This window comes from Chlorocebus sabaeus, chromosome 20 (genome assembly GCF_047675955.1).
Source record: "Chlorocebus sabaeus isolate Y175 chromosome 20, mChlSab1.0.hap1, whole genome shotgun sequence".
NCBI lineage: Eukaryota > Metazoa > Chordata > Mammalia > Primates > Cercopithecidae > Chlorocebus > Chlorocebus sabaeus.
The window spans coordinates 113,538,347-113,563,255 of record NC_132923.1 but is presented as its reverse complement, the minus strand read 5'-3'; the positions used below and the strand labels follow the sequence as shown (position 1 = coordinate 113,563,255).

General features: G+C 52.0%; 1 protein-coding gene across 2 annotated transcripts; it reads right to left on the bottom strand.

Moving 5' to 3' along the window:
- Window positions 1–24,909, bottom strand: E2F2 (E2F transcription factor 2). 2 transcript variants are annotated; one of them, XM_007980076.3, is made up of 7 exons: window positions 24,148–24,909; window positions 18,031–18,136; window positions 15,279–15,492; window positions 14,307–14,465; window positions 12,423–12,537; window positions 9,788–9,980; window positions 1–3,710 (listed from the first exon to the last, which is right to left on the bottom strand). In XM_007980076.3, the coding sequence occupies exons 1-7, from the start codon at window positions 24,397–24,399 to the stop codon at window positions 3,442–3,444; spliced, it is 1,308 nt and encodes a 435-aa protein (XP_007978267.3). In that variant the 5' UTR covers window positions 24,400–24,909; the 3' UTR covers window positions 1–3,441. The 2 variants fall into 2 exon arrangements, with proteins under 2 accessions (XP_007978267.3, XP_007978266.3); XM_007980075.3 differs by having other exon boundaries at window positions 15,273–15,492; window positions 24,148–24,908.

The window sequence follows — 24,909 nt, the reverse complement described above, 5'->3', positions numbered from 1 at the left end:
TTGCAGTTTAATGTTTAATGCCCAATTATCTCAATACAAGGAGGCTTACATGGTGCTCATCAAGACAGGACCAGCGAAACCAGGCCGCAGGAACTGACCCGCATGAGTCCCAGCACGGGGACCATGTTCTCTCGGGTCCAGCTCACCCTCGAAAAGTGCCACAGGCAAGGTTCTTCAGCTCACCCAGGAGCCAGCAGCCTGGCCAGGCTTATGGCCATCATGGTCACTGAGGGTCCTCGTGGGAGAGTAGGGTTCTGGGACCTCAGGATACAATGACAAGAACCAGAAAGCTGCTTCCAAACAACCACAAAAGGTTTTCACTTCACGTGCGCTAAGCCACACAACACCTGGATGCTGGGGCACCCAAACCCTTTCCTAAAACTCTAAACACTGCAGAATGGAGGCTGAGAACACTAGGGGAGGGAGAACAAAGTCAGAACCATCCTAAAGCCAGTTTTTCAAGCCTGACCACCTCCCTCTTCCTCCCTGCAGGCACACCAGCCGATCCCATTACTGTGGAAAAGGAACACCCTCTGGTCTAACACCTTTAATGGGAAGGGAGTTAGGAGCATGTTCTTGTCTTCAAGAAATCTCTGAATCTCCAACTCTACTGGATGATTTCCTGGAGCCCCAAGCTTTAGACATCCCTGAGGACATGGATGATTTTGCGGGGGCTGCTGGTGGGGCTGGGAAGTTTCCTGACAGAAATTATTTACCTCAGAAAGAAACTGGTTTTTCTCCTACCCTAGTTTTAAAGTCTACCTGGTCCCTAAAGAAAATACCACTCAGGCTGGGCCTGGTGGCTCATGCCTGTCATCCCAACACTTTGGGAGGCCGAGGCGGTGGATCACTTGAGGTTAGGAGTTCAAGACCAGCCTGACTAACATGGCAAAACCCCGTCTCGACCAAAAATACAAAATTAGCCAGGCGTCGTGGCGCATGCCTATAGTCCCAGCTACTTGGGAGGCTGAGGCAGAAGAATCACTTGAACCTGGGAGGCAGAGGTTGCAATGAGCCGAGATCAGGTCACTGCACTCCAGCCCGGGCAACAGAACGAGTCCGCCTCAAAAAAAAAAAAAAAAGAAAATACCACTCAAAATGTGTTCTGAAAGCGCTCTGTGGAAGTCGGGAGGCTTCAAGTGTCACTGGCAGGAAGCGGGCATGAGATTGCGTTCTGCACTGAATCTGAGGCTTAGCCTGGAAGGTCTAGCCCCGTGGCCAGGCAAGGTGTGAAAGGGACAGTAGAGGGGGACAGAGACAGCTGCTGAGGACACAGGGCACAAGCCTGAGGGCAGCTCCCCTGTCCAGCCATACGGAGAGGTGTTTAAGGCATGAGCTTACATTCCAGACTTCAGTATTAAACTCATTCCCAATGGGTCCTGCAGGCCTCTTCTTCCTTTTCTCTGATGTAATTCTTGGGGAAAGCTCCAGACAGAGCCCAAGGGATGGGAGTCAAACACCTCTGGCTCCAGGGATGGCACATGGCTAAATGGCAGCCCAGTGGAGACCTCAGAAGAGCAGACCACTCACCCCAAACGAGATCCCACGCCGGGTCCCTGAGCATGCTGGACTTTAAGATGGGCTTCTGATAAGACCCTTGTATTTGGGGAGGGGAGACCAAAAGTATTTCTGTAAAGGGTACAAAATTAGCCTTGCTTATAGAGTGGGGGCAGCTGTGACCTGCTGACCACTCCCGGGAGGGGGCTAACTTGGGGGCCCAGGAATTTGAGCAAATGAAGAGGCACAATTGTCCCCAACCGGGCATTAGATCACATTGGGCCCCACCCTGAAATAATCCCCCGTCTCAAACTTCAGACATCAGTCAGTTAGTTCAGGAGCCATCCAACAAAACCAACTTCATATATGAAACCAGCTTAATGCTACAGACTTTTTTAAAAAGTGCTGTCCAGCTGAGCCTCTGAGAAAACCTAGCTCCCTGAGGGGTGGGTGGCAGGCCTCTCAGACCAACCCCTGCGCCTCTCTCCAGAAGGCATGGCCTTGGTTCAGCCCAGAGCACCCACATCCCAGGGTGAGTGGAGGACAAGAGCAGCTGGGCTGCAGGGACAATGTGGGATGATCAAGCCTCCGGGGGAATAGGCTGAAGCCAAAAGACCCCCTTAGGACCCCAGGCCTGAAGAGGTAACATGAGTTCCTCTCCCCATTAGCTGCGAAGGCCTGGTCTGCCATGAAGACCTCTCTCTGTCACCCCTTCAGTATACCTGGGAAAAAAGGGGTGAACAAGTCACCAAGCCCCAGTCACCTCTGTCCTTGGGGGTCTGAGTGAGCTCTGAGGGGTGGAGCGGTCCTTAAGGAACCATCCCCTTCAATAACATGGTGAAAAACTTCCTCCCAGGGAAGCAGAGAATGATGCCAGTGCCACATCGGGGGGCGGAGGGGATGCTTTGGGCAGTTTTTTGTTTTAATCTGACCCTTCTTTACAGTGGGGCTGCCTCTGCCTACCAAGTCCTTGGTGCAAAATGGCTCCTGGACCACAGCAAGGCAGAAACTCTGAGGAAAGGTGCCCGTCACAGCCATGACAGCTGCCCCCATGTTCCTGTCTGTTTTCCTTGGGAGCTTGTCTCTGCTGGACCATTTTTACATCTCAGAGGGAGGGAGAGGTAAGGACTTCCTCAGGAAAGGGGTCTCCTGAGCAGGTGGCTCCTGTTTCCACAGGAGCCACAGTGCTACCTGCCTTAGGATGGCTCCCTGGAACCATCTCTGGGACAGAGGTGACCAGGAAGCCAAGACTGGCGGCTCAGCTGGAGATGTGAGGCCAAGAACAGGGGGAGAGGCGAAAGGGCCCACAGCTGCCGTTTACTAGAATTGTGAGGCCTAAGTGCAATTAGCGTTCCGGCCGACTGGACAGCCCTTCAGAGACCCAGCCCCACCACTGTGGGGAAACCAGGGACGTGGCCTGGGTCCCTCCCTTGGAAACCCAGACCTGCCCTGGAACATGGACAGCGATGGGCCCTAATGGGCCTGTCTGCGGAGGCCTCACTAAAAACTAGAACAACCTCCCTGCTAAAACTCAGGGAGCACAAACCAACCACTCAACCTGAAATAAATACAAAGGCATTAAGTGCTTCTTGGTACGTCGAGGGTCCTAATTACCCCTCAAAAGGAGGTAGCAGGGCCTTTCCCTGGACTTGGCCACCTCACCTGCAGCCTTCTCGTGAGAGGTCAGAGGTCAGAAGACTGGATGGGCCTCCCCAGGCCCAGCTTCCATTAGGAAGGTGAGGACCCACACCCTTATCCCCTCCTCACCCGTACCATTCACATCTCCCCACACAGCTTCTGCCGGCTGGGGTGGGAAAGGCGAGGAGACCCCATTCCCTGAGGGCAGCACCTAGTGTCCAATGTCCCTGTGCAGGCAGAGGGCCTGTCAGCCTGTTTGTGAGGAGGTAGAGTCAGGGGCAGGCTGCTGGGGGCAGGCAGGGCCACTCAATTAATCAACAGGTCCCCGAGGTCGTAGGAGTCGAAGAGGTCGCTGATGCCCTCACCCGCCTCCAAGCCCCACAGGTAGTCATCCTGGTCCAAGGACGGGGAGAAGCTGATCAGAGGGGAGCTGCACGCCAGGGTCGGGGACAGGAACTGGTCCTCAGTCTGCTGCAGGAGTGGGTGCGGCAGCTCCAGCATGCTGTCAGTAGCCTCCAAGGGGACCAGGGATGGAGGCGGTGGGGCCTGCTGGGGGGTTGGCGCTGGCGCTGGCACTGGAGACAAACAGACAAAGGTTACGCCTGGCCCTGGCATCCAAGCCCTCAGCACATGAGGACAGACTTCCGGTTCTCTGGACGACTGCACCTTTCTCCTCTCTCCTCAGCCTGGGTGCAATGCCCTGCTCTCAAAATCCACCTTCCAGAGTCTACACCCAACCCTACCCCTTTTCATGTACTTTTTATTTTTCTGAGACCGGGTGTCACTCTATCACCCAGGCTAGAGTGCAGTGTTGTGATCTCGGCTCACTGCAACCTCCACCTCCCAGGTTCAAGCAATTCTCCCACCTCAGCCTCCCGAGTAGCTGGACTATAGGCACACCCCACCACACCCAGCTAATCTGTGTATTTTTAGTAGAGATGGGGTTTCACATGTTGACCAGGCTGGTCTCAAACTCCTGACCTCAAGTGATCCGGCTCCCTTGGCCTCCCAAAGCGTTGGGATTACAGGCCTGAGCCACCGCGCCCGGCCAAAAAGGAAAGAAATTCTGATATATGCTACAACATAGATGAACCCTGAGGACATTAAGCTACGTGAAATAAGCCAATCACAAAAAAACAAATATGTGTGATTCCACTTATATGAAATACTTAGTCAAAATTGCAGGGACAGAGAGTAGAAGGGTAGTTGTCAGGGGCTGGGGAGAGAGGGGAATGGGGAATAGGTACAGAGTTTAGTTTTACAAGGTGTTATGGACATGAATGGTGGTGATAGTTACACAACATTATGAATGTATTAATTACCACTAAACTGTACATTTAAAAATAGTTACGATGGCAAATTTTTGTTATGTTGACTCTACTCCCCACAACACACAACTATACCTTACCTCGTCACCCTCCCCAATTACTGGCCCATTTTTCTGCTCCTTTGCACAGTAAACTTTCTCCAGAGTAGCCTGAGCTTGTCTCTACTTCCTTATTACTATTCTCTCTTCAACTCACTCCAGTCTGGGGTCTCTCCCCACCATGTCCCTGAACCAATGACCTCCATGCTGCTAAATTCAGTGGTCATTTATCTGGCCTCATCTTATTTGACCTTTCAGTAGCCATTCTCCAGCACTCTAAGCTCATTTCTTTTTTCTTTTTTTTTTTTTTTTTGTTTTTTTGGAAACAGGGTCTTGCCCAGGCTAGAGTGCAGAGTGCAGTAGGGTGAACACGGCTCACTGCAGCCTCAACCTCCTGGGCTCAAGCAATCCTCCCGCTTCAGTCTCCTGAGTAGCTGGGACCACAGGTGCATACCACCATGCCCGTCTAATTTTTAAACTTTTTTGTAGAGATGGGGTCTCACTCTGTTTCCCAGGCTGGTCTCGAACTTCTGGGCTCAAGCAATCCTCCTGCCTCAGCCTCCCAAAGTGCTGGGATTACAGGCATGAGCCACCACACCCAGCCTGCTCATTTCCACTAAGAGGTAAGATGGTGATTTCCCATACAGGGACATGCAATGAGGCACTGGAAACTGTCTGCCACATACATCCTGATGCTCAGAACTCCCCCCATTGGAGTCATTCCTTAAGCCCCAGCCAAGTATTATTTTGAAGATACAACTGCGCTGGGATGCTAGGCTGCCTGTTGAAACTGGAGGTGCACCCGCGGACATGTGATTTCACTTATTTATTTATTTATTTATTTTGAGATGGAGTCTTGCTCTGGGCTTCACGTTTTAGGGCATCTACTTCCTCCCCTCTGCAAGGGGCACGGTAGCTCTACCTACCTCAAAGGGTTGCTCAGAGGACTGCATGGTAAGTGCATATGAAGCACTGGTTTGGCCTGGCGCAGTGGCTCGTGCCTATACCAGCACTTTGGGAGGCTGAGGTGGGCAGATCACCTGAGGTCAGGAGTTCGAGACCAGCCTGGCCAACATGGTGAAACCCCATCTCTACTAAAACTACAAAATTTGCCAGATGTGTTGGCGGGCACCTGTAGTCCCAGCTACTCAGGAGGCTAAGGCAGGAGAATGGCGTGAACCCAAGAGGCGGAGCTTGCAGTGAGCCTAGATCAAGCCACTGCACTCCAGCCTGGGAGGCAGAGCAAGACTCAGCCTCAAAAAAAAAAAAAAAAAAAAATTGCTCCCATTTACCAAGACTAATGGGGGAGGTGGTGACACTGCCCTTGAGGCGAGGCATGGTTTAGCCTCCTTGGACACTCAAACGGCCCTGAGGGAGTCCATGTTACCCCTATTTACAGATGAGAAAACTAGGGCCCAAATAAGTCAATTAAATGTATTTGAATTAAAAAAAAAAATCTAAAGTTTGTTTGGCACGCTGCTGATGTTACAGTCAGAGGCCTGGCTTGGGAGCGGGGAGCATGTGGGCTCAGACTCTGGCGCCTCCTCTCACCAGCCATGGAACCCCAGAACTGTTTCCTCATGTGGAAAAACAGGGATGAGTATTAGAAGCAGTAACTGATAAAACACATGTGAAAATGTCTATTATAGATCAGACCTTACTGTCTCCTGCTGTTGACCACGTCCAGAAATAGAATCGCCTTTTGTAATATGTCTCTCCACCACACTCTGAATGGCTCTTTCTGTCTCTAAAACAGCACTAGGCCCAGCTAGTAGATGGTCTTCACACAAGCTTTTTTTTTTTTTTTTTGAGACGGAGTCTCACTCTGTCGGCCAGGCTAGAGTGCAATGATGTAATCTCAGCTCACTGCAACCTCTGCTTCCCTGGTTCAAGTGATTCTTGTGCCTCAGCCTCCTGAGTACCTGGGATTACAGGCATGCACCACCACCTCCGGCTAATTTTTGTATTTGTAGTAGAGATGGGGTTTCATCGTGTTGGCCAGGTTGGTCTGGAACTTCTGGCCTCAAATGATCCACCTCCCTCGGCCTCTCCAAGTGCTGGATTACAGGCATGCGCCACCGCGGCCGGCCACATAAGCTTTTTTTAAAAAAAGCACATTTATGCCATATCATCTCCTATAACCTACTCAATATTCATGAGGAAATTTCAAGTGTCCCCATTTGAGAGATGTGGGAACTGAGGCTTCGAGGGGTTAAAGTGATTCACTGACAGTCACCAAGTCACTAAGAGGTGAGATACAGGTTTGAACCCAGGTCTCCCAATTTCAAATCCTGTGCCATCAGCTATATTTAGGTTTATCTCAGAATGTCAGAGCCTGGAGAAATGTCAGAGACGATGTTGTTCAAACCCCTTCTATTACAGATGAGGGAAACTGAGGCTGAAGAGAACACTTCCCCTGGTAATGCATAACCAGGGCCAGGACCCAGGTCCCAAGACTGTAGCAGCTTCCTCTCTTACATGGCCCCTGGCACTCAGACCTCAAAATGACACTACTTCAGAACACAGCACGGAACACGCGTGTGGGGGCATGTGTGTGTATCTGTGCAGGAGAATCGCTTGAACCTGGGAGGCGGAGGTTGCAGTGAGCCGAGACCAGGAAAACTTCCTCTTCCTCCCTTCAGCAGGGTAACACTGAGGCTATGTGACAAGGGTCGTGGGGACAGCCATGACATGAGAGCTGGCCCCACCACTGATTGTTCTGTAAGCCTCTACTCCTCTCTAGGCCTCAGGATCTTGATTTGTAAGACTCAGGTAAAAACTTCCCATCCGGCCGGGCTGGGTGACTCACGCCTATAATCTCAGCACTTTGGGAGGCTGAGGTGGGTGGATCACCTGAGGTCAGGAGTTCGAGACCAGCCTGGCCAACATGGTGAAACCCTGTCTCTACTAAAAATACAAAAATTAGCCAGGCGTGGTGGCACATGCCTGTACTCCTAGCTACTCGCAAGGCTGAGGCAGGAGAATCGCTTGAACCTGGGAAGCAGAGGTTGCAGTGAGCCGAGATCATGCCACTGCACTCCAGCCTGGGTGATAGAGTGAGACTCTGTCTTAAAAAAAAAAAAAACAACTTCACACCCTTGTTTATGCTTTGGGATCTGCCACCTCCACCCAACGTCTCAGAGGACAACTGAAGCGAAGGTGATTCCAGCTTTGGAGGGCTATGCGCATGCTAACACTTGAGTGAGGAGGCACAGCAGGAGGAGGATGGACCAGAGGGTGGGGCACAGGTCTGGGATGGGAGATAGGCATTGGGGAGGTGCCCCGAGGGACAGATGGCTGGCACAGGGAGAAGCTCTGGTCCCTGATGAGGCCTGACAGACACAGGAGAGATCATTAGAGAAGAGTTGGGAGGCTGGGCTCTGGTACCAGCTCTGCCATCAACTTGCTGTGTGACCTTAGGGAAGCCACTTGCCCTCTCTGGGCCTCTGTTCATTCATGTGTAAAAAGAAGGGTTGAGTTAGATGGGGACAGCAAACTTCTATAAAGAGCTGGAGCCTGTAATCCCAGCACTTTGGGAGGCTGAGGCAGGTGGATCATCTGAGGTCAAGGGTTCAAGACCAGGCTGGCCAACATGGGGAAACCCTCTCTCCACTAAAAATACATACACACACACAAAAATTAGCTGGGCATGATGGCAGGCACCTGTATTCCCAGCTACCTGGGAGGCTGAGGCAGGAGAATTGATTGAACCTGGCAGGCACAGGTTGCAGTGAGCCGAGATCGCACCATTGCACTGCAGCCTGGGTGACGGAGCGAGACTCTGTCTCAAAAAAAAAAAAAAAGCTTCAGAGTATTTTAGGTTTTGTGGGACACTTGTGGTCTCTGTCACACAGTTGTCTTCTTGTTCTTTCTCCTACAACTCTTTAAAAATGTAAAACCATTCTCAGCTCATGGGTCATTAAAAGCAGGTCAGATTTGACCTGCAGGCAATAGTTTATTAACCTCTGAGTAAGAGAAACGGACACAACCAGGGTACTGCAGAACCCTTCCAGCAAGCCTATTCCATCAGCCCAGCTCTAGCCCTACCTTTGTCTAAACACTACGGTTCTACTTAAGAGAATTCTGCTGCTAAATAAGAAGACAAAAAGTGGAACACTGGCCTACACAGCCTTGAAGAATCCTGCCAGTCTAACTGGATGTGTGATCCCAGGAAAAGGCAAAAACTCTTCTGGAGAGCGGACTTTACAGGCTTCCATTTGTACTCCTTCTGGACTCCCACCCTCTTTGGGAAGCTCTCAGGAACTCTGCTCCCTGGCAACTTCCCTGTACTACCTTCCACCAGGGGTAGCCAGCTCTTAACCATACTGTCCACCTCCCAGCCAGAAGCCCCGTCTTTGATTTGTTCTATGCCTTGTGGAGAGAGCACTGGGCTGGGAGTGCATAGACCAAGGTTCAAGACACAGCTCTGTTGCCTCCCAGCTGGGAGACCTTGGGTAAGACACATCACCTCTATGCCTTAATTTTTTTTAATGGGCAAATTTTATTATTTTATTTTATTTTTATTAGAGATGGAGTTTCATTATGTTGCCCAGGCTGGTCTTGAACTCCTAGGCTCAAGTGATCCTCCCACCTCACCTTCCCAGAGTACTGGGATTATAGGTGGGAACCACAGCATCTGGCCTATTCTTTTTAAATTTTATTCCTATTTTTATTTTTGAGACAGGGTCTCCCTCTGTTGCCCATGCTGGAGTGCGGTAGCATGATCATAGCTCACTGCAGCCTCAACCTCCATGGCTAAAGTGATCCTCCCACCTCAGCTCCCCGAGTAGCTGGGACTACAGGCGTGTGCCACCACACCCGTCTAATTTTTAAATTGTTTTTGTAGAAACAGGGTATCCCTGTTGCCTGGGCTGCTCTTGAACTCCTGGTCTCAAATGATTCTCCTGCCTCGGCCTCCCAAAGTGCTGGGATTATAGGCATGAGCTATAATCTCACAACAACCTATGAGTTAGACAGTATTAATTACTGTGCCCAACTCACAGATGAGAAAAATTGAGGCCAAGAGAGGTGAAGTGACTTGTCCAAGGTCACAAAGCTGGTAAGTGGTTGGGCTGGGATTCAGATCCAGGCCTTCCTCTGCCCTGGAGCAGCACCAGCCTTCCTAGCGGGGCTTTATAAAGCATGAAGTACAATGCACATGTGTGGGGTAGGATGACTGCATCTCCAGCTGCTGGATACAACAGGAGATTTTCAACATTGATGTGGAAGAGAAAACTAAGGCCGGTTGCTCCCCCGACCTCCTGTCCCTCTGGACAAGGGCCCTACCTGAGGATGCTGTGGGCTCCATGATGCTAGGGTCGGTGCTGCTGCTGGGCTGGGCAGAGTCAGGGCTGGGGCAGAGGTTGGAGGTAGAGGGGAGAGGCTCCTCGGAAGGACTGTCCGGCTCCTGCACCTCCTCTGGGCACAGGTAGACTTCGATGGGCCCTTGGGTGCTCTTGAGATATATCTGCAGGTTGTCCTGAAGGAGGAAGAGAAGCCAGGTCATTGCTCTGGGCAGCTGGACACTTACACTCACTGTGTATGGACAGACACACATGGCTGCTGCCATCCCTGGGTGCAAGCTCAACCCCTGGGCTGGCACTGAGACCAACTCCATCTGGCCTAAGGTGGACTTCCGCTGTTTCTGCTGTCTGGCCCCGAAACCCACTTCTTTTAGGGGGAACACCTTGATTTTCCTGTGGGAAATCACTCTTCCCTCCACTCTCAGGTCATGTCATTTTGGGGCAGGGGGGCAGAACCCTTCCCCAATGCCAGTGGGTGAGCTTGTGACGCAGCCAGGAAAGTCAGTGTGACATGATTGGTTCGGGATGGCAAATGGCTCAGGTGGATCCAACCAGCACTAGGCCCATGACTTTTGCTGAACTTGTGGGAAATGGGAGCCCCCTTCCCACTGGGGTTGCTGAGCTGGTATCATAAAAGCTGTCTCTGCCACCACAAGGAGAGAGTCCACCTGAGAATGCAGTCAGCACAGAGAAAAGCAGAGAGACGAAAAGCGTGAGACAGACCTGAAGTCATAGTTTGAGCATCTACATCCAGCCTTGCCCGCAATCTCTGAATCTCCCCCAGGTCTTGTCACTTGCTTCCCGCCACCCCTACGCATACCTCCGGCTGAAGCCAGTTGGACTTGGCTTTCTGTTACTTGTAACCAAGAGTCCTCATATTTGGCCTTCCCACTCTGCCTCTTCCCTACCACATAACTACAACTTAAGCCACAACTGATGACATGCCTGCCATCCCGGCACATGTCCAGGTCTCCATGCCTGTCCTCCCACAGGACTGCACCTAGCAAAAACCCTATTCGTTCTTTAAGACCTAGTTTAACTGTTCCTATCTGGGATACCTCCTCTAACTACCCTTTCTCTATGCCCTCAAAGCACATCTTTTGTCTATAAATGACAGCGGTTTTTTTCCCACTAAGTCCTGAACTCCTCCAGGGGAGGGGCGGGACGTTAATCGTCTCTGCAGCCCCCATTCTTCCTGGGGCTGGCTCTGGGCAAGGGATACAAGGTGAGCAGAACATTCTCTTGTGAAGCTTACACTCTAATAGATGAAGCAGAATGCAATCGTGTAATCATGCCAAATATACCTCAGCAAATGGAGATTAAAGGCAGTGGAAAAGCACAGGTGTTTACGAAGTCTGGAGGTAATCAGAGAAGGCTTCCTTAAGGAAGTGACATTTGAGTTGAGACCTGTAGGATGAAGAGCAGTAAACCAGGCAGAGAGGGAAGAGCATTTCAGCTGAGGGGAAGAGCATGTATGAAGGTCTTGCACAGCTAGGTGTGGTGGTTCACCCCTGTAATCCCAGCACTTTGGGAGGGCAAGGTGGGCAAACCACTTCTACGCTGGAGTTTGAGACCAGCCTGGACAACATGGCAAAACCGCGTCACTACAAAAAATACAAAAAATTTGCTAGGCATGGTGGCATGCACCTGTGGTCCCAGCTACTGAGGAGGGTAAGGTGGGAGGATGGCTTGAGCCCGGGAGGCAGAGGTTGCAGTGGGCTGAGATCATGCCACTGCACTCCAGCCTGGGTGACAAAGCAAAACCCTGTCTTTAAAAAAAAATCAAATAGGTCGAGCTCGGTGGCTCATGCCTGTAATCCCAGCACTTTGGGAGGCCAAGGCGGGTGGATCACAAGGTCAGGAGTTCAAGACCAGCCTGACCAACATGGTGAAACCCCATCTCTACTAAAAAAAGTACAAAACTTAGCCGGGCATAGTGGCAGGCGCCTGTAATCCCAGCTACTTGGGAGGCTGAAGCAGGAGAATCGCTTGAACCTGGAAAGCGGAGGTTGCGGTGAGCCGAGATCGCGCCATTGCACTCCAGCCTGGGCAACAGAATGAGACTCCGTCTCAAAAATAAATAAGCAAATAAATAAATAATTAAAATAAAATAAAATAAAACAGAAGATCTCATACTAGGAATGAACTTAGTGCAATGGGGTAACTGCAGACAGGTCAGTGTGGCCAAAACAAAGACAGATGGGGCAGCAGGGAAAAGGACGAGGCCAGCTGGGGTCAGAGCACCGAAGACTCATAGGGAGTGTCAGGAAATTTGGTCTTTAACTTGGGAAAGCACAGTCAGCATGAAGGGATTTTCATGAGTACTGACACCGTCATACGTGGGCACGAGTGTGCATGTGTGCAGGAACCCAGAGTTGGTGGAATGCAGAAGAAACTAGGAACAGAGATTTTCTCAGGCCACTGCTCAGTCTCGGTTGCCCTTTCCAGCTTCTGCCATTTCTGCTCAAGCTTGAAGGCCACCAATATTGCCATGGTCACCAGAATGGGCCTGGGAAGCATGGGGCTAGGCAGTGCCTGGGACAGAGTCTGCAGAGCTGCCTGGAACCCTCCCTAGCAGGGTCTCAACCCTGCTCTCCACCAAATATTTCGCCTCTCACCTCAGTCCTGTCGGGCACTTCCAGTCTCGTCTGCGGAGGGGCCTTGACGGCAATCACTGTCTGCTCCTTAAAGTTGCCAACAGCACGGATATCCTGGTAAGTCACATAGGCCAGCGTAGGGCAGGAGAGTCAAGAAAAGTGACTGTCTGGTCAAAATTCAAACCCCAAGCCTGCCAGGAAGCACCTTCACCTCCTAAGCCTCTGAACATTACTTTCTCACTCCTTGTGCAGCTTAGAAATAACTACAATCTGTAACCTGTTAAAATCATAAGCTATCTTGGATCCCTTTGGAAAGCCAATGGGGATATAAATCATAAAAATTGTTGCCTTATATCAGTTTTTTATATAAAGGCTTCATCTCTCAAACTAGATCATTAGTTCTGAGAAGGTAGGAAGACGTGTTTTATTTCTTTATATTTCTCACAATGCCTCACATCCTTCCAAAAATACAAGATCATATCCAAAACCAATTTGATATGAAACAATTTTGGAAAATGTATGAAAGAGCCTTAGCAAAGTCCATGCTCTTTGACCTCATCATTTCACTCCTAGGGATCTGACCTAGGAAAACAAGTAAAAATATGGGAAAGCGTTCTATGTATAAAGATATTTGGCCGAGCGCGGTGGCTCATGCCTGTAATCCCAGCACTTTGGGAGGCCGAGGCGGGTGGATAACTTGAGGTCAGGAGTTCAAGACCAGACTGGTGAACGTGGTGAAACCCCATCTCCACTAAAAATACAAAAATTAGCCGGCCACAAAGTCTGGGTGTGGTGGCTCATTCCTGTAATCCCAGCACTTTGGAAGGTCAAGGCGGGTGAATCACCTGAGGTCAGGAGTTTGAGACCAGCCTGACCAACATGGTGAAACCCCGTCTCTACTTAAAATACAAAAATTAGCTGGGTGTGGTGGCAGGCACCTGAAATCTCAGCTACTTGGGAGGCTGAGGCAGAAGAATCTCTTGAACCCAGGAGGAAGAGGTTGTGGTGAGCCGAGATCGCACCACTGCATTCCAGCCTGGGCAACAAGAGCGAGACTCCATCTCAAAAAATAAATAAATAAATAAATTAGCCAGGCATGGTGGCGGGCACCTGTAATCCCAGCTACTTAGGAGGCTGAAGTAGGAGAATCGCTTGAACTCGGGAGGTGGAGGTTGCAGTGAGCCAAGATTGTGCCACTGCACTCTATCCTGGGCGACAGAGTGAGACTCTGTCTTAAAAAAAAAAAAAAAAAGAAAGAAAAGCTATGTGCAGCAGGCACACAACTATATTACAACTATATTTAAATAACACACATTCTGTGTGCAGTTCAGGAACAATGGCTATGTTAAGGTGGCAGTTTGTCATTCTTTTTCTCCATTTTCCAGATTTAAAGGCAAATGTACTTGGCTTATTTTCAATAATGAAAAAATACCTTTAATAAACTGAGGCCAGGCACAGTGACTCATGCCTGTAATCTCAGCACTTTGGGAGACGGGAGACTGAAGTGGGAGGATCGATTGAAGCCAAGAGTTAGAGACCAGCCTGGGCAACAAAGTGAGACCCTGTCTATACAAAAAATAAAAAATTAGCCAGGCATGGTGGCACACGCCAGTAGTTCCAGCTATTCGGGAGGCTGTGGTGGGAGGATCACTTGAACCCAGGAGTGTGAGTCTGTAGTGAGCTATGATCATGCCATTGTACTACAGCCTGGATGACAGAATGAGCCCTTGTCTCTAAAAAAAAATAAATAAATAATTCAAAAAATAGACTTGAGAAGAAAGGCCACCCAGGAAGGAAGAAACAGATGCCAGACCCTTAGGGTAAGTTACTGAATCAACTCAGGATAGATATAAACATGCAACAGGTTCCTGCTCCCTGACACCTTCCCCCAACGAAGGAGGATATCTCTTGTTGGCCTTGTCCTCAGTCAGGTGCTTGAAGCTCAGAGAGCAGCTCTGGATGAGCTGGTCCAAGGCCTCCTCCATGTTCATCAGCTCCTTCAGCTCCTGCCCCAGCTGTTGCTGCTTCCCAGGCCGGGTGGGGTCTTCAAACATTCCCCTGCCTCTGGGAACAGAGCAGCCCCCCAGTGTCAGTCTGTGAGTGAAACTCCAGAACAAGGCCATTCAAAAAATACTCTGTGAGGGTGCTCCCCTGGGTTGTGTAAATCAGTGGTCATGCCTGCTTCTCAGGGAGCTACCAGGGATTGGAACGAAAGGTTTGGGGGTTGGGCTTGGGAGAAGAAACAAGTCAAGGCCTGAACCCCACTTCTGGGGGGCTCTCGATTCTGTTCATCCCTATCCCCCAGCCTCCTCCAACTGGAGTAGCCTCAGTCCTGACTCCTCCCTCTGGGTTCTCTTAGGCCAGGGCTGTAGGCCACCTCTTAGGTTGAACTCTTAGGTTCTCTTAGGCCACCTATGCCAAGGGCCGTAGGTCAGTTCTTTAAACCCTGTTGAAATGGAGAGAGGAGGCTGGAGTACTCCTATCTCAGATCTGGAAGAAGTCCGGAATCCCCCTACTTAGCTCCCAGGGTACTGCCCTAAGCTAGGAGTGGATATTAGGATCTCTGACTCAAGAGGAAGAATCTGGGGTCCCTTTGGCCTTTACACCTCCCAGATGTCATTCGTCACTCTGCCCCGCATCACGTTCTCCTATTACTTCAGCAGGTACACGGCGCTCTTCCTCACCATACATTGGCTCTACCCCCAGCAATAAGCCTATTGGATGTTGCTCTTGGTCCGCCTCAGCCCTTGTGCCCATTGGATGTTGCTCTCAGCCCTGCCCCTGCCACTCACACCCACTGGCTATTGCCTCTGGCTCCGCCCACAGCGCAAGTACCCATTGGAGGGTACGACAGGCCGCCCAGGCACTCACACCCACTGGATGTTGTTCTTGGCCTTCTTGCGGATGAGCTGGATGCCCTCCAGCACGTTGGTGATGTCATAGATGCGCCGCTTCTGCACGTCCAGCACCTCAGCGGCCCAGTTCAGGTCCAGGACCCCATCCTCTGACTCGCTCAGGAGGTAAATGAACTTCTTGGTGAGCAGCCCCAACGAAGTGTCATACCGAGTCTTCTCCCCGGGGGATTTGGGGGCTGAGGAAGAAGGGGACCCAGTCACAGATCAGGGAGGGCCCGCCCAGGACCCTCGTCCATTGACCTAGGCTCATTAAGTACCAACTTTTCACCCACTTTCCAGTCTACAAAGCACTGTGAGCAAAGGCATCCATCACCACCACTGTCCAGACAGGAAACCTGATATCTGAGAGGGAAGGTGACTTGCTTAAGGTCTCACAGCCAGTGGGCAGTATTGGAAGCCAAGTGTCCTGACTCCTGGTTAAATGCACATTTCCACCACAGCTTAGGGCTGCCATACCACCATCCACAACTACTGTCACTGTTCTAAGTGCTTTCCATATACGAACACATTTAAGTCCTACAACACCCTATAAGGTTGCTGTACAGTCATCCCCATTTTATAGATGAGAATACTGAGGCACAGTTTAAGTAATTTGCTTAGCTCACTCAGCTAGAAAGTGGCAAAGCTGGAATTCAAATCCAGGCAGTCTGGCTCCAGAGTTTTCCTTCTTTTTTTTTTTTGAGACGGAGTCTCGCTCTGTTCCCCAGGCTGGAGTGCAGTGATGCAATCTCGGCTCACTGCAAGCTCCGCCTCCCGGGTTCACGCCATTCTCCTGCCTCAGCCTCCTGAGTAGTTGGGACTACAGGTGCCCGTCATCGTGCCCGGCTCGGCCTCACAAAGTGCTGGGATTACAGGCGTGAGCCACTGCACCCGGCCCGAAGTTTTCCTTCTTAGGCATTACCCTATCCTGCCACTTAAATGTCCGGAGTTTGGAATTAGCATAGGGTAGAAACGATAAGCCTGGATTTAAGAGCATTTTTATAGATACGCACTTGCTTTTTCTTCCCATGTGAATCACAGTGATCTGAAAAAAATCGGTCCTGTAACATAAAGTGGGGGAGGTTCATGAAAAAGGTCCCTTTCTCAAATGAGGTTGATGTTGCAAGACCACATCTCAGCTGCAGCATCTTAAACCACAAGGGGACTTTTGTAATCGAGTGACTTCCAAGTCATATGGCAAGTTAGTGGCCAGTCTAATAATTCTGGAGCCTGAGTTTTAGAGAGTCTTAGGTTCCTCTGGAAGAGGACCAGTTATCATGAGCCTTAGGATCCTTTAAGACAGTGCTTTGGGCAGCTTTGACCAATCAAATGTAGAGGAAACTTTCTTGCCATTCCTGATCTAGCTATGCCTCCTTTCACACGAGACAACTAAGGTTCACAGGAGTGAACTGTCAGGTCGGGGCATAGGCTTCCCTGGACCCCCAAAATTAGTGTTCCTTCCAAACACAGTTGCTTAAACTCCTGCTCTAACCCGGAATTTTTTTTTTTTTGAGATGGAGTCTCACTCTGTCTCCCAGGCTGAAGTGCAATGGCATGATCTCGGCTCACTGCAACCTGCCTCCCAGGTTCAAGCGATTCTCCTGCCTCGGCCTCCCAAGTAGCTGGGCTTACGGGCATGCACCACCACGCCCAGCTAATGTCAGTATTTTCAGTAGAGATGGGGTTTCACCATGTTGGCCAGGCTGGTCTGGAACTCCTGACCACAGGTGATCTGCCCGCCTTGGCCTCCCAAAGTGCTGGGATTATAGGCGTGAGCCACCGCGCCCGGCCTATCCAGGATATTGACTGAAAATATCAAGAGGCAGCAACCCCCTCCAACTTAGCTTTAGGAAGGCACACCTGGGCAGCCTCTGGATCTTAAAAACCTCTGGGGTGGCAGAGACTGGATTAATCTGTGCTTCCTTTCCCTTTGAATCACTTGTTCAGCTCCTTGTCTGCATGTGGGAGACAGACCCTGGTTAGCCCCTGCTCCTCTGATTGAGAAAAATTTACATTGACCTAAACATTAAAACTTTTTAAAAATAATAAATTCCCAAGTAAAACACTGGTCATTGCATTTAGATCACGAGAGCAGTACATGGCGTGTTAGAAGTAGTGCGAGACTGGCTGGGCACGGTGGCTCACGCCTGTAATCCCAGCACTTTGGGAGGCCGAGGCAGGTGGATCACTTGAGGTCAGGAGTTCGAGACCAGCCTGGCCAATATGGGGAAACTGTGTCTCTACTAAAAATACAAAAATTAGTCAGGGATGATGGCATGCACCTGTAGTTCCAGCTACTTGGGAAGCTGAGGTGAGAGAGTTGCTTGAACCCCAGAGGTGGAGGTTGCAGGGAGCCAAGATGGCACCACTGCAATCCACGCTTGGTGACAGAGCGAGACCTGTCTCAAAACAACAACAAAAAACAAAAACAAAAAGCAAAAAATGTAGAAGTAGTGTAAGACTTACATGTCCAGGCTCTAGTCCTGACTCCAGTCTGAGACTATGGGCAAGTCACTCAAGCTCTCAGAGTCTCAAGTTGCCTGATTAGTAAAGAGAGAAAAGCCTACCTACCCGGCAGGATCAAGTGATAAAATGCACAGGAAGCTTTTGATAAAATGCACAGGAAGCTTTTGCAAACTGGAAAGTGATCCAAATATGACTCCCAGTGATTGGGCAGGGCACTGCCCTCTGTCCCTGCCCCACCCCACCCCAGAGGCCCCATCAGCACTGCTTACTTTTGGGGCTGGGGAGGCCATCCACTCTGATGCACTTCCCCTTGGGGGTTGGGAACTCAGGGACAGCGGGCCTCCCAATCCCCTCCAGATCCAGCTTCCTTTTGGCCTTGGAGAGAAGGGGAAGAGAGAGGCAGAGTTTGAGAATCATTCCTCCTTTAGTCTTTCCCTGATATGGGGCCAAAGCGATGAGGCCACTTAGCAGCCACCTCTGTGCCTCAGTTTACCGCCAGTCCTGGTGAAGCCCTGCTGTACTTGATAGGAAAATATCAATGACCTGAGGAAGTGAGCTTTCAGGGGAAGTTTTGTTTTCTGAAGAGCAAATAAAATTCCCATCCTCTGAGGCCCAGGCACTTGAGACCCTACCAAAGTCAGTCCGGCCAGGGGCTCAGGGTTCCTTAACCACAGGCCTCAAGCCTGCTCCTACACCCGCTTCTCACCCCACCACACCCAGAGGATGATACCAGGAGGAAGCAGTGGGTAGGGCCTAAACCACATCAGGGTGGGGAAAGGGCCCCCTACAGAAGCAGCTGGCCCAGCCAGACTGAGTGCCCATCACAGTCCCACAGCTGGTCCTTATCAGGGTGGGGCTGGGCATCCGCCCAGACCCAGTGGACTTCCTGGCTCAGTGCCACACCCCAGGGAGGTGCCCACAGTGGAAAGCAGTACAAACATCCCCACCCCCATGTTTGGGCTCCAGCTTGAGGGCCCCAGGGCCTCCTGAATAGACTGCATTTGCCATTCTTTCTTTGCCGAGAGGGGCAGACAATGAATCCTTCCCGCAGACAATGAATCCTTCCCGTGTCTAAGGACAAGCAGCTGAGGCCACCCCCCTCCCGCTCCCCCTCTCTGTTCCCGCCAAGCTTGGGAAACACCTGCCGGGGAAATCAAACCACAGACCCATCTGCTCCTCTCCACCCTGTCGCCACCCGGGCCCCAATTAGGCCCAGAGCTGCACTGGCCCGGAAAGGGCCTCTCTCCTGGTTAGGGCTGGGCAGAGGCAGGGCAGGGGCAGGGCTGGGGCACTGGGACACTGGGACATAGGTCAGAGACCCATGCTTGAATCTCCAGCTCCTTTGCAGGCTCACTGTACGAGCTCCGTATCTAGGAGCCTCAGTTTCTTCCTCTGTAAATGGGGTAGAAAATGCCTACCTCAAGGGGCTATTGTAAGGATTCAAGGAAGGCACCACCTGGGCAGCCTCTGGATCTTAAAAACCCTGGAACAGGCTGAATTAATCCCCGCGTCGCTTCCCTTTGAAGCACTTATTTAGCTACCTGTCTGCATGCTGGAGAAAGACCCTGGGTAGCTCCTGCTCCTTTAACTTCTGTAAAGTTCTCAGCCTGTGTCTCAGCACACAGTAGGTGTTCAGGAAATGCAGAGTCCCTTCCTTAAAATCTAATCTCGACCTCTTCCTTGATACATCCTTCTGGGGGTCATCAAGCCCATTTCTTTCCTCCTTCCAACTCTGGATCCCCCAGACACCCCTACCCCGGCTTGGACAGGGAAGCCTATTTTAACATTTGGTGTTGAGGTCATGCTCGGCAGGGCTGAGACTTCTAACTGCTGCTGAGCACAGCTGGGCTGACAGGTGTTGGGGGTGGTGACAGCTCTTCCTGCTGTCAGTTCCCCTGCCCCCACTCCTGCCCCGTCCAGGAAGTCTTCCTGGGCTGATTTGAGGAGGCTGGATATGACACTCCTGCTCTCCACCACTACCCAGACCTGGAAACCATCCAAACACTTTACTGCTCATTCTTGAATGAGTCTCTTGAATATTCCTTTTCTACCTTCCTAACTGGTGAAAACCTATATTCTAGGGATTTAGCCCCACCCTGTCAGTAGAGAAAGGGCCAGGCACTGGCAGAGACCTTCCACATGCCCTGCACCACGCCCCAACATTCATCACTTCCCTGAATCTTCCCACGCCACTAATCCCCATTGTACAGCTGAAGTAATTGAGGCTTGGGGAGCTCTGAGTCCTCCATCAATCCTGACCAAGGCTGCGCATCCTAGTATTCTTCATATATCCCCCGGCAGGAGCACCAAGGGCAGGGAGAAGGGACGCCCAGGTGGAGTTCTACTTGATGCAGACGTGGGGCAGCCCAGAGCCTCCCCAGCCACACCCGCCTCCCCGCACAGAACACACCAGGAAGAGCCCCGGGAAGACCTTGCACAGAATATCTATGCTGGGCCTATTACATGCTCATAACAGTCCTACCGCATCAGTATTGGCACTGGCTCTCGTAAGACAAGAAATGGAGACTTACAGAGGGTAGGCACATGCCCAAGGTCACACAAAGGCCAGAGCCAGGGTCTGAACCCAGGCCTGACTCCAAAGCCATGTACCAGGTTGCCTCAGCTCCATCCCACACACGCTGCCCCAGGATTTGTTAGAATTTGGGCCAAGGCCTGGGCTATGCCCACCTGTCCCCATCACTGCATGCACGTGCACACACACACACACACACACACACACACACACAGCCGTCTCTCTTTTCTCACCCTCCTTTACCCTTAGTCTGCACTCCCAGGGTCCCAGTGCAGCAAAGTGTCCCCCTAAGGATACCTCCCTGACACCTTTGGGCAGTGCCCAGAGTAAAGTCAGCCTATGGCTTGGGCTGAACCTGCAGAACACAGGTGGCAGAGGACAAGCCCAGGAGGATCAGGATCAAGGTGAGGCTGAGCACAGGTCTTGGAGTCAGACCGGCCTGGGTTTGCATCTAGGCCTTCCCCTTCTTAGCTGGGAAATCAGTTGACCTCGAGTCACCTATAAAATGGGCATCATTGTCTCCACCTATGCTGAGGATTCAGCGAGATAGTGCAGCAAAGCGCTTTGCCCACAGGGAGTGCTCCCATCGGGGGGCTACTAGCACTGACGTATGGGGAGCACCAGTGGGAAAAGGGGAAAGTTCAAGGGTGAGCTGAAAAGAGACTGCGGTGGGAGGAGGAGAGCAAAGGTTATGGCCACAGCCAGAGACCGGCTTAGCTCTATCCTGGACGCTCTTAGGTAGCCCCTTTGGCTGGATCTTCAAGGCCCGGTCAGGACTCAAGCCCACCCTGCCAACCCCTATGGAGAAGAGTACAGCTCCTTACTCAGGCAGCTGCAGAAGTGCAGAGGGTCAGAGATCCCCAGGCACAACCCCCTTACGGGCACCAAGGTGAGGAAACTGGGACTTGGGGAAGAGGAAGTGACTTGCCCAAGGTCACACAGAGTGGAGCCTGGTCTCTCCTAAGCCCTAAGTTAGATGGTGGGGGTAGGAGCAAATGTAAGGGGTCGAATCTTGCCTTCAGATCCCAGCTCTGCCACTTGGTAGCTGGGCAGCCTGGGATTCACTGTCTGCCTCTCTGAGCCTACATCTCCTCACCTGACCTGGCTTGTAGAGTTGTGTGTTAAAATTTTTGTGTTCTTTCTGCCTCACAAGAGGAAATTTGGAAAATGCAGACAAATTTTCTGCTCACGCCTGTAATCCCAGCACTTTGGAAGGCTAAGGCAGGCAGATCACCTGAGGTCAGGAGTTCAAGACTAGTCTGGCCAACATGGTGAAACCCCATCTCTACTAAAAATACAAAAAATAACCCCGCATGGTGGCAGGCGCCCGTAATCCCAACTACTTAGGAGGCTGAGGCAGGAGAATCACTTGAACCTGGGAGGCGGAGACTGCAGTGAGCCGAGATGATACTACTACACTCCAGCCTGGGCAGAGCTTCCTGCAGGGATGAGAGAGAATGATGCCATGCGCCTGGCCAGAGGAGGCATGCGATAAAGGAGCATTCCCTGAGCTTTCCTCAGAGGACTTGGAAAGAGCTCTGGACAGGGAGCCAGGAGATCTGGGTTCTGGCCTTCATTCTGCCACTGAACTTGGTTGCCATCTTTGGACAGTGCCTGAGGTCGCTTTAAACAGAAGCTCCCCAACAAATCCTGCTCACCCTGCACTTTGCAGCCTGGCCACAAAGCAAGTGGCCACACCCAGGGTTGGGTTTGGAGCTGCTCCAGGTCACACCCTTGTAAAATGAGTAAGCAGAGGGCAGGCCTACCCACGGGGCTGGGCCCCGGGCATCTGGGGATTGACAGGAGTGGGAGCTCTGGGCCTGGCAGGCCTTTAGGGTGGTCTGCCGCAAGGAGACTCTCCTGCTTCTTTGCTTGTGACCCAGGCAAGTGACTTCCTTTCTTTGCTCAGTTTCCTTATCTGCAAGATGCCTCATTCTGAACATCTTGACCAAGATAATGAACGTGAAGAGCGCCAAGCAGTGTCTGGCACATGAGAGGCACTCAGTAAAAAAGAGACCTTCTTGCTAAGATCACTGAGCCCCTCTGGGAGGGAGGTACAGATAAGATGCACTTGGGCTCCTCTGGGAGGGTTCAAAGCAGTGTAAAACCACAGCTGTTACTGAAAATTCCAGTGTGAAAGCAGCTGGCCAGAGGAGAGTGGGCCTGCTGCAAAGTTCCCTTCCCTGGGGGGTACTCAGCTCCTAAGTCAGGCAGTATTAAAGAAAGTCAAGGCTACATAGAGAAGAGCCTACTGCCTGACCAGGTGCAGTAGCTCATGCCTGTAATCCCAGCACTTTGGGAGGCCGAGGCAAGAGGATCGCTTGAGCCCAGGAGTTTGAGACCAGCCTGGGGAACATCGAGAGACCCCTGTCTCTGCAAAAAATAAAACAGAGAAGAGCCTACTGCCTTGTGAGTCCCATCACTCTACCCCATCCCCATCTCTGACCTTAGGTCACATCCCCTCTCTGAGCCTGTTTCCCCCGTAACATGGAGCTACTAGTGCCACCTATTTCACAAACTACAAAGATGTTTTGGGCTATGAAACGCTGACCACAAGATCACCAATCCCAGTTATCCTCAGTTGCTTAACCTGTAATATGGGGACAATACCATTCCTGCCCACTGCCCTCCTAGTTAGAAATCATGTGCAGGAAGGGTCTCCGGGAAGGTTAACGTTTTGAACATGGGCAAAGCCTGAGTCCACTGGCAGGGAGTGGTGGCTCTGCCTGCATCCAGAGCTGGCTGGGCATCCGTGCCTGCTGACTAGCACAGGTCTGACCAGATGCCTCTGGGGCAGTGGGGGGTGGTCTTATCCTTGTACCTGAACTTATTCACCACACCCACAACTAAGCAAACCTATAACACCCCAATCCTCTCCCTGGAGCCGGCTTCCAAAACCCAGGACCTGGAGTTGAATGTGGCAGAGAAGAGCTAGCCCCACAGCCACCCTGTGCACACACGCATTGTCAAGGAGAGGACACTGAGGCCCAGACTGGGGCCAAGACTTGTCCAAGGACACACAGAGAATTAATGGCAGAGTCACACCAGAAACCAGGCTCCTCAACCACCACCACCCCCACTTCCCCGGGCTTTTCCCATTCCACCCCCCACCCTAAAGTTGTTTTGATTCACATGGGCTCCAGGAATTCCACTCCCACAAAACACACCCTGAGCCCAGGTCGGCAGGCAGCCTGGTGCCACTACACTTTGGGCCATCTCTGGCAACGAGCCTGGGAGCTTAAGGAGAGAGCAGCCAATCTGAACCGAACCCAGGGGGCTGCCCACATTTCTATCTGCTACAGGCTGCCTGGGAGGGAAGACTGGGCCAAAGGAGGACCAAGGGCAGATACTTGGGGCTATACCAGGAGTTGGCTGGACAATTTGGAGTCTGTCCATGGCAGATTGAACCTGAGAGACTCACTAGACCTATCCCTCTGTCTTACCAAAGTCCCACAGTGTCCCCAGGCACGCTCTTTGCCTGGACAATAGCAGGCACCCAGTGCTGGTTTCTGGCCAAACAATGAAGTAATGAATGAATGGCGGCAACTTTGGCTGCATGGGCTTCCCCAAGGTCACACAGTGCACTGGGAGTAGTGGGTTGGGTCTCCCTTCAGACTCGCAATCCAGTGCTCATTCCACTCCACTAGAATGGATGAGATTACTTCATCCAAAGTCTGAAAATGAAGGGGTCTTCTACTCAGATATTGGGGGCACTGGGTCCTGGAAACTGAAAGCTCATCTTCCCTCTTCCCAAAACTCTACCTGCTCCACTCAAACTGGATCTCAGGCACCCCTCCCTCCTTTCCCACACCTGGAAAAGCATAGGGGGAAGCGGTGGGGGCCCCAGCATTACCGGCAGCCGGCCTGCCGGCAGGCATCGACCAACTTGGCCCTCGGGTCCGTGGGGAGTGGCGTCGAGGCAGGTGCCGGGCGCCACTGCGGGAGGCGCCGTCTGCGGGTACAGCGGCGTGTAGTAGGTGGTAGTAGCTGGGCAGAGCTGGGGGCTGCTGAGGCCAGATGGCCACAGCTCTGTTGGGCTCATCGCGGGCACCACCTTCGGGGGCTGCCCAGCGGCCGAAACCAAGGCCCGGGGCCCTTGCAGCATAGCGAGTAAGGCGCCCCCTACCCAAACGGGCCTGGCGCGCCCGCGGACACCTGCAGGTTCCGGTGCTGCAGCCGCTCACACGGCCCGCGGCATGGCGCGGAGGCCGGGGGAAGCCACCAATGGACGTCTGCGGGGCAAGGCCGGACCCTCCCCTCCTGGCCCGTAGCCGAGCAGAGCAGCGCTTGGAGATCGCCGCTTGGAGATCGACCGGCGGTTGCGGTGGTGGCACTGCCCGGGGCTGTCTCGCCCCGAGGGCACCGCGACCCGGGACGCCCCGCGTCCCCCAAGGCCTCGGCACCTGGGGTCCGGCCGGCTCTGGGGAGGAGTCCCCGGCGTGCCCGCGAGCTCGGTGGAGACGCGATGCGCTGGGACGGGGAAGGGGGTCTCGACTGCACCGACTTCCTTGCGGCCCGCTCTCTAGTCCCTGAGTCTTTCTCTGCCTCTTTTTTTTTCTTTTTTCTTTTTTTTTTTTTTTTTTTTTTTTAGCGCCAAACGGCGTGCCGCGAAATT

Bases quoted from the DNA above. Each gene is read 5' to 3' on its own strand.
- E2F2 (XM_007980075.3), bottom strand. From the start codon at position 24,399: ATGCTGCAAGGGCCCCGGGCCTTGGTTTCGGCCGCTGGGCAGCCCCCG. The intron at 14,466-15,272 runs GTGAGTGCCTGG...CTCTGTTCCCAG, and splicing joins AAGAACAACATCCAGTGGGT to AGGCAGGGGAATGTTTGAAG. The intron at 3,711-9,787 runs GTAGGGCCCTTG...GTTTGTCTCCAG, and splicing joins GGAGCCCACAGCATCCTCAG to TGCCAGCGCCAGCGCCAACC.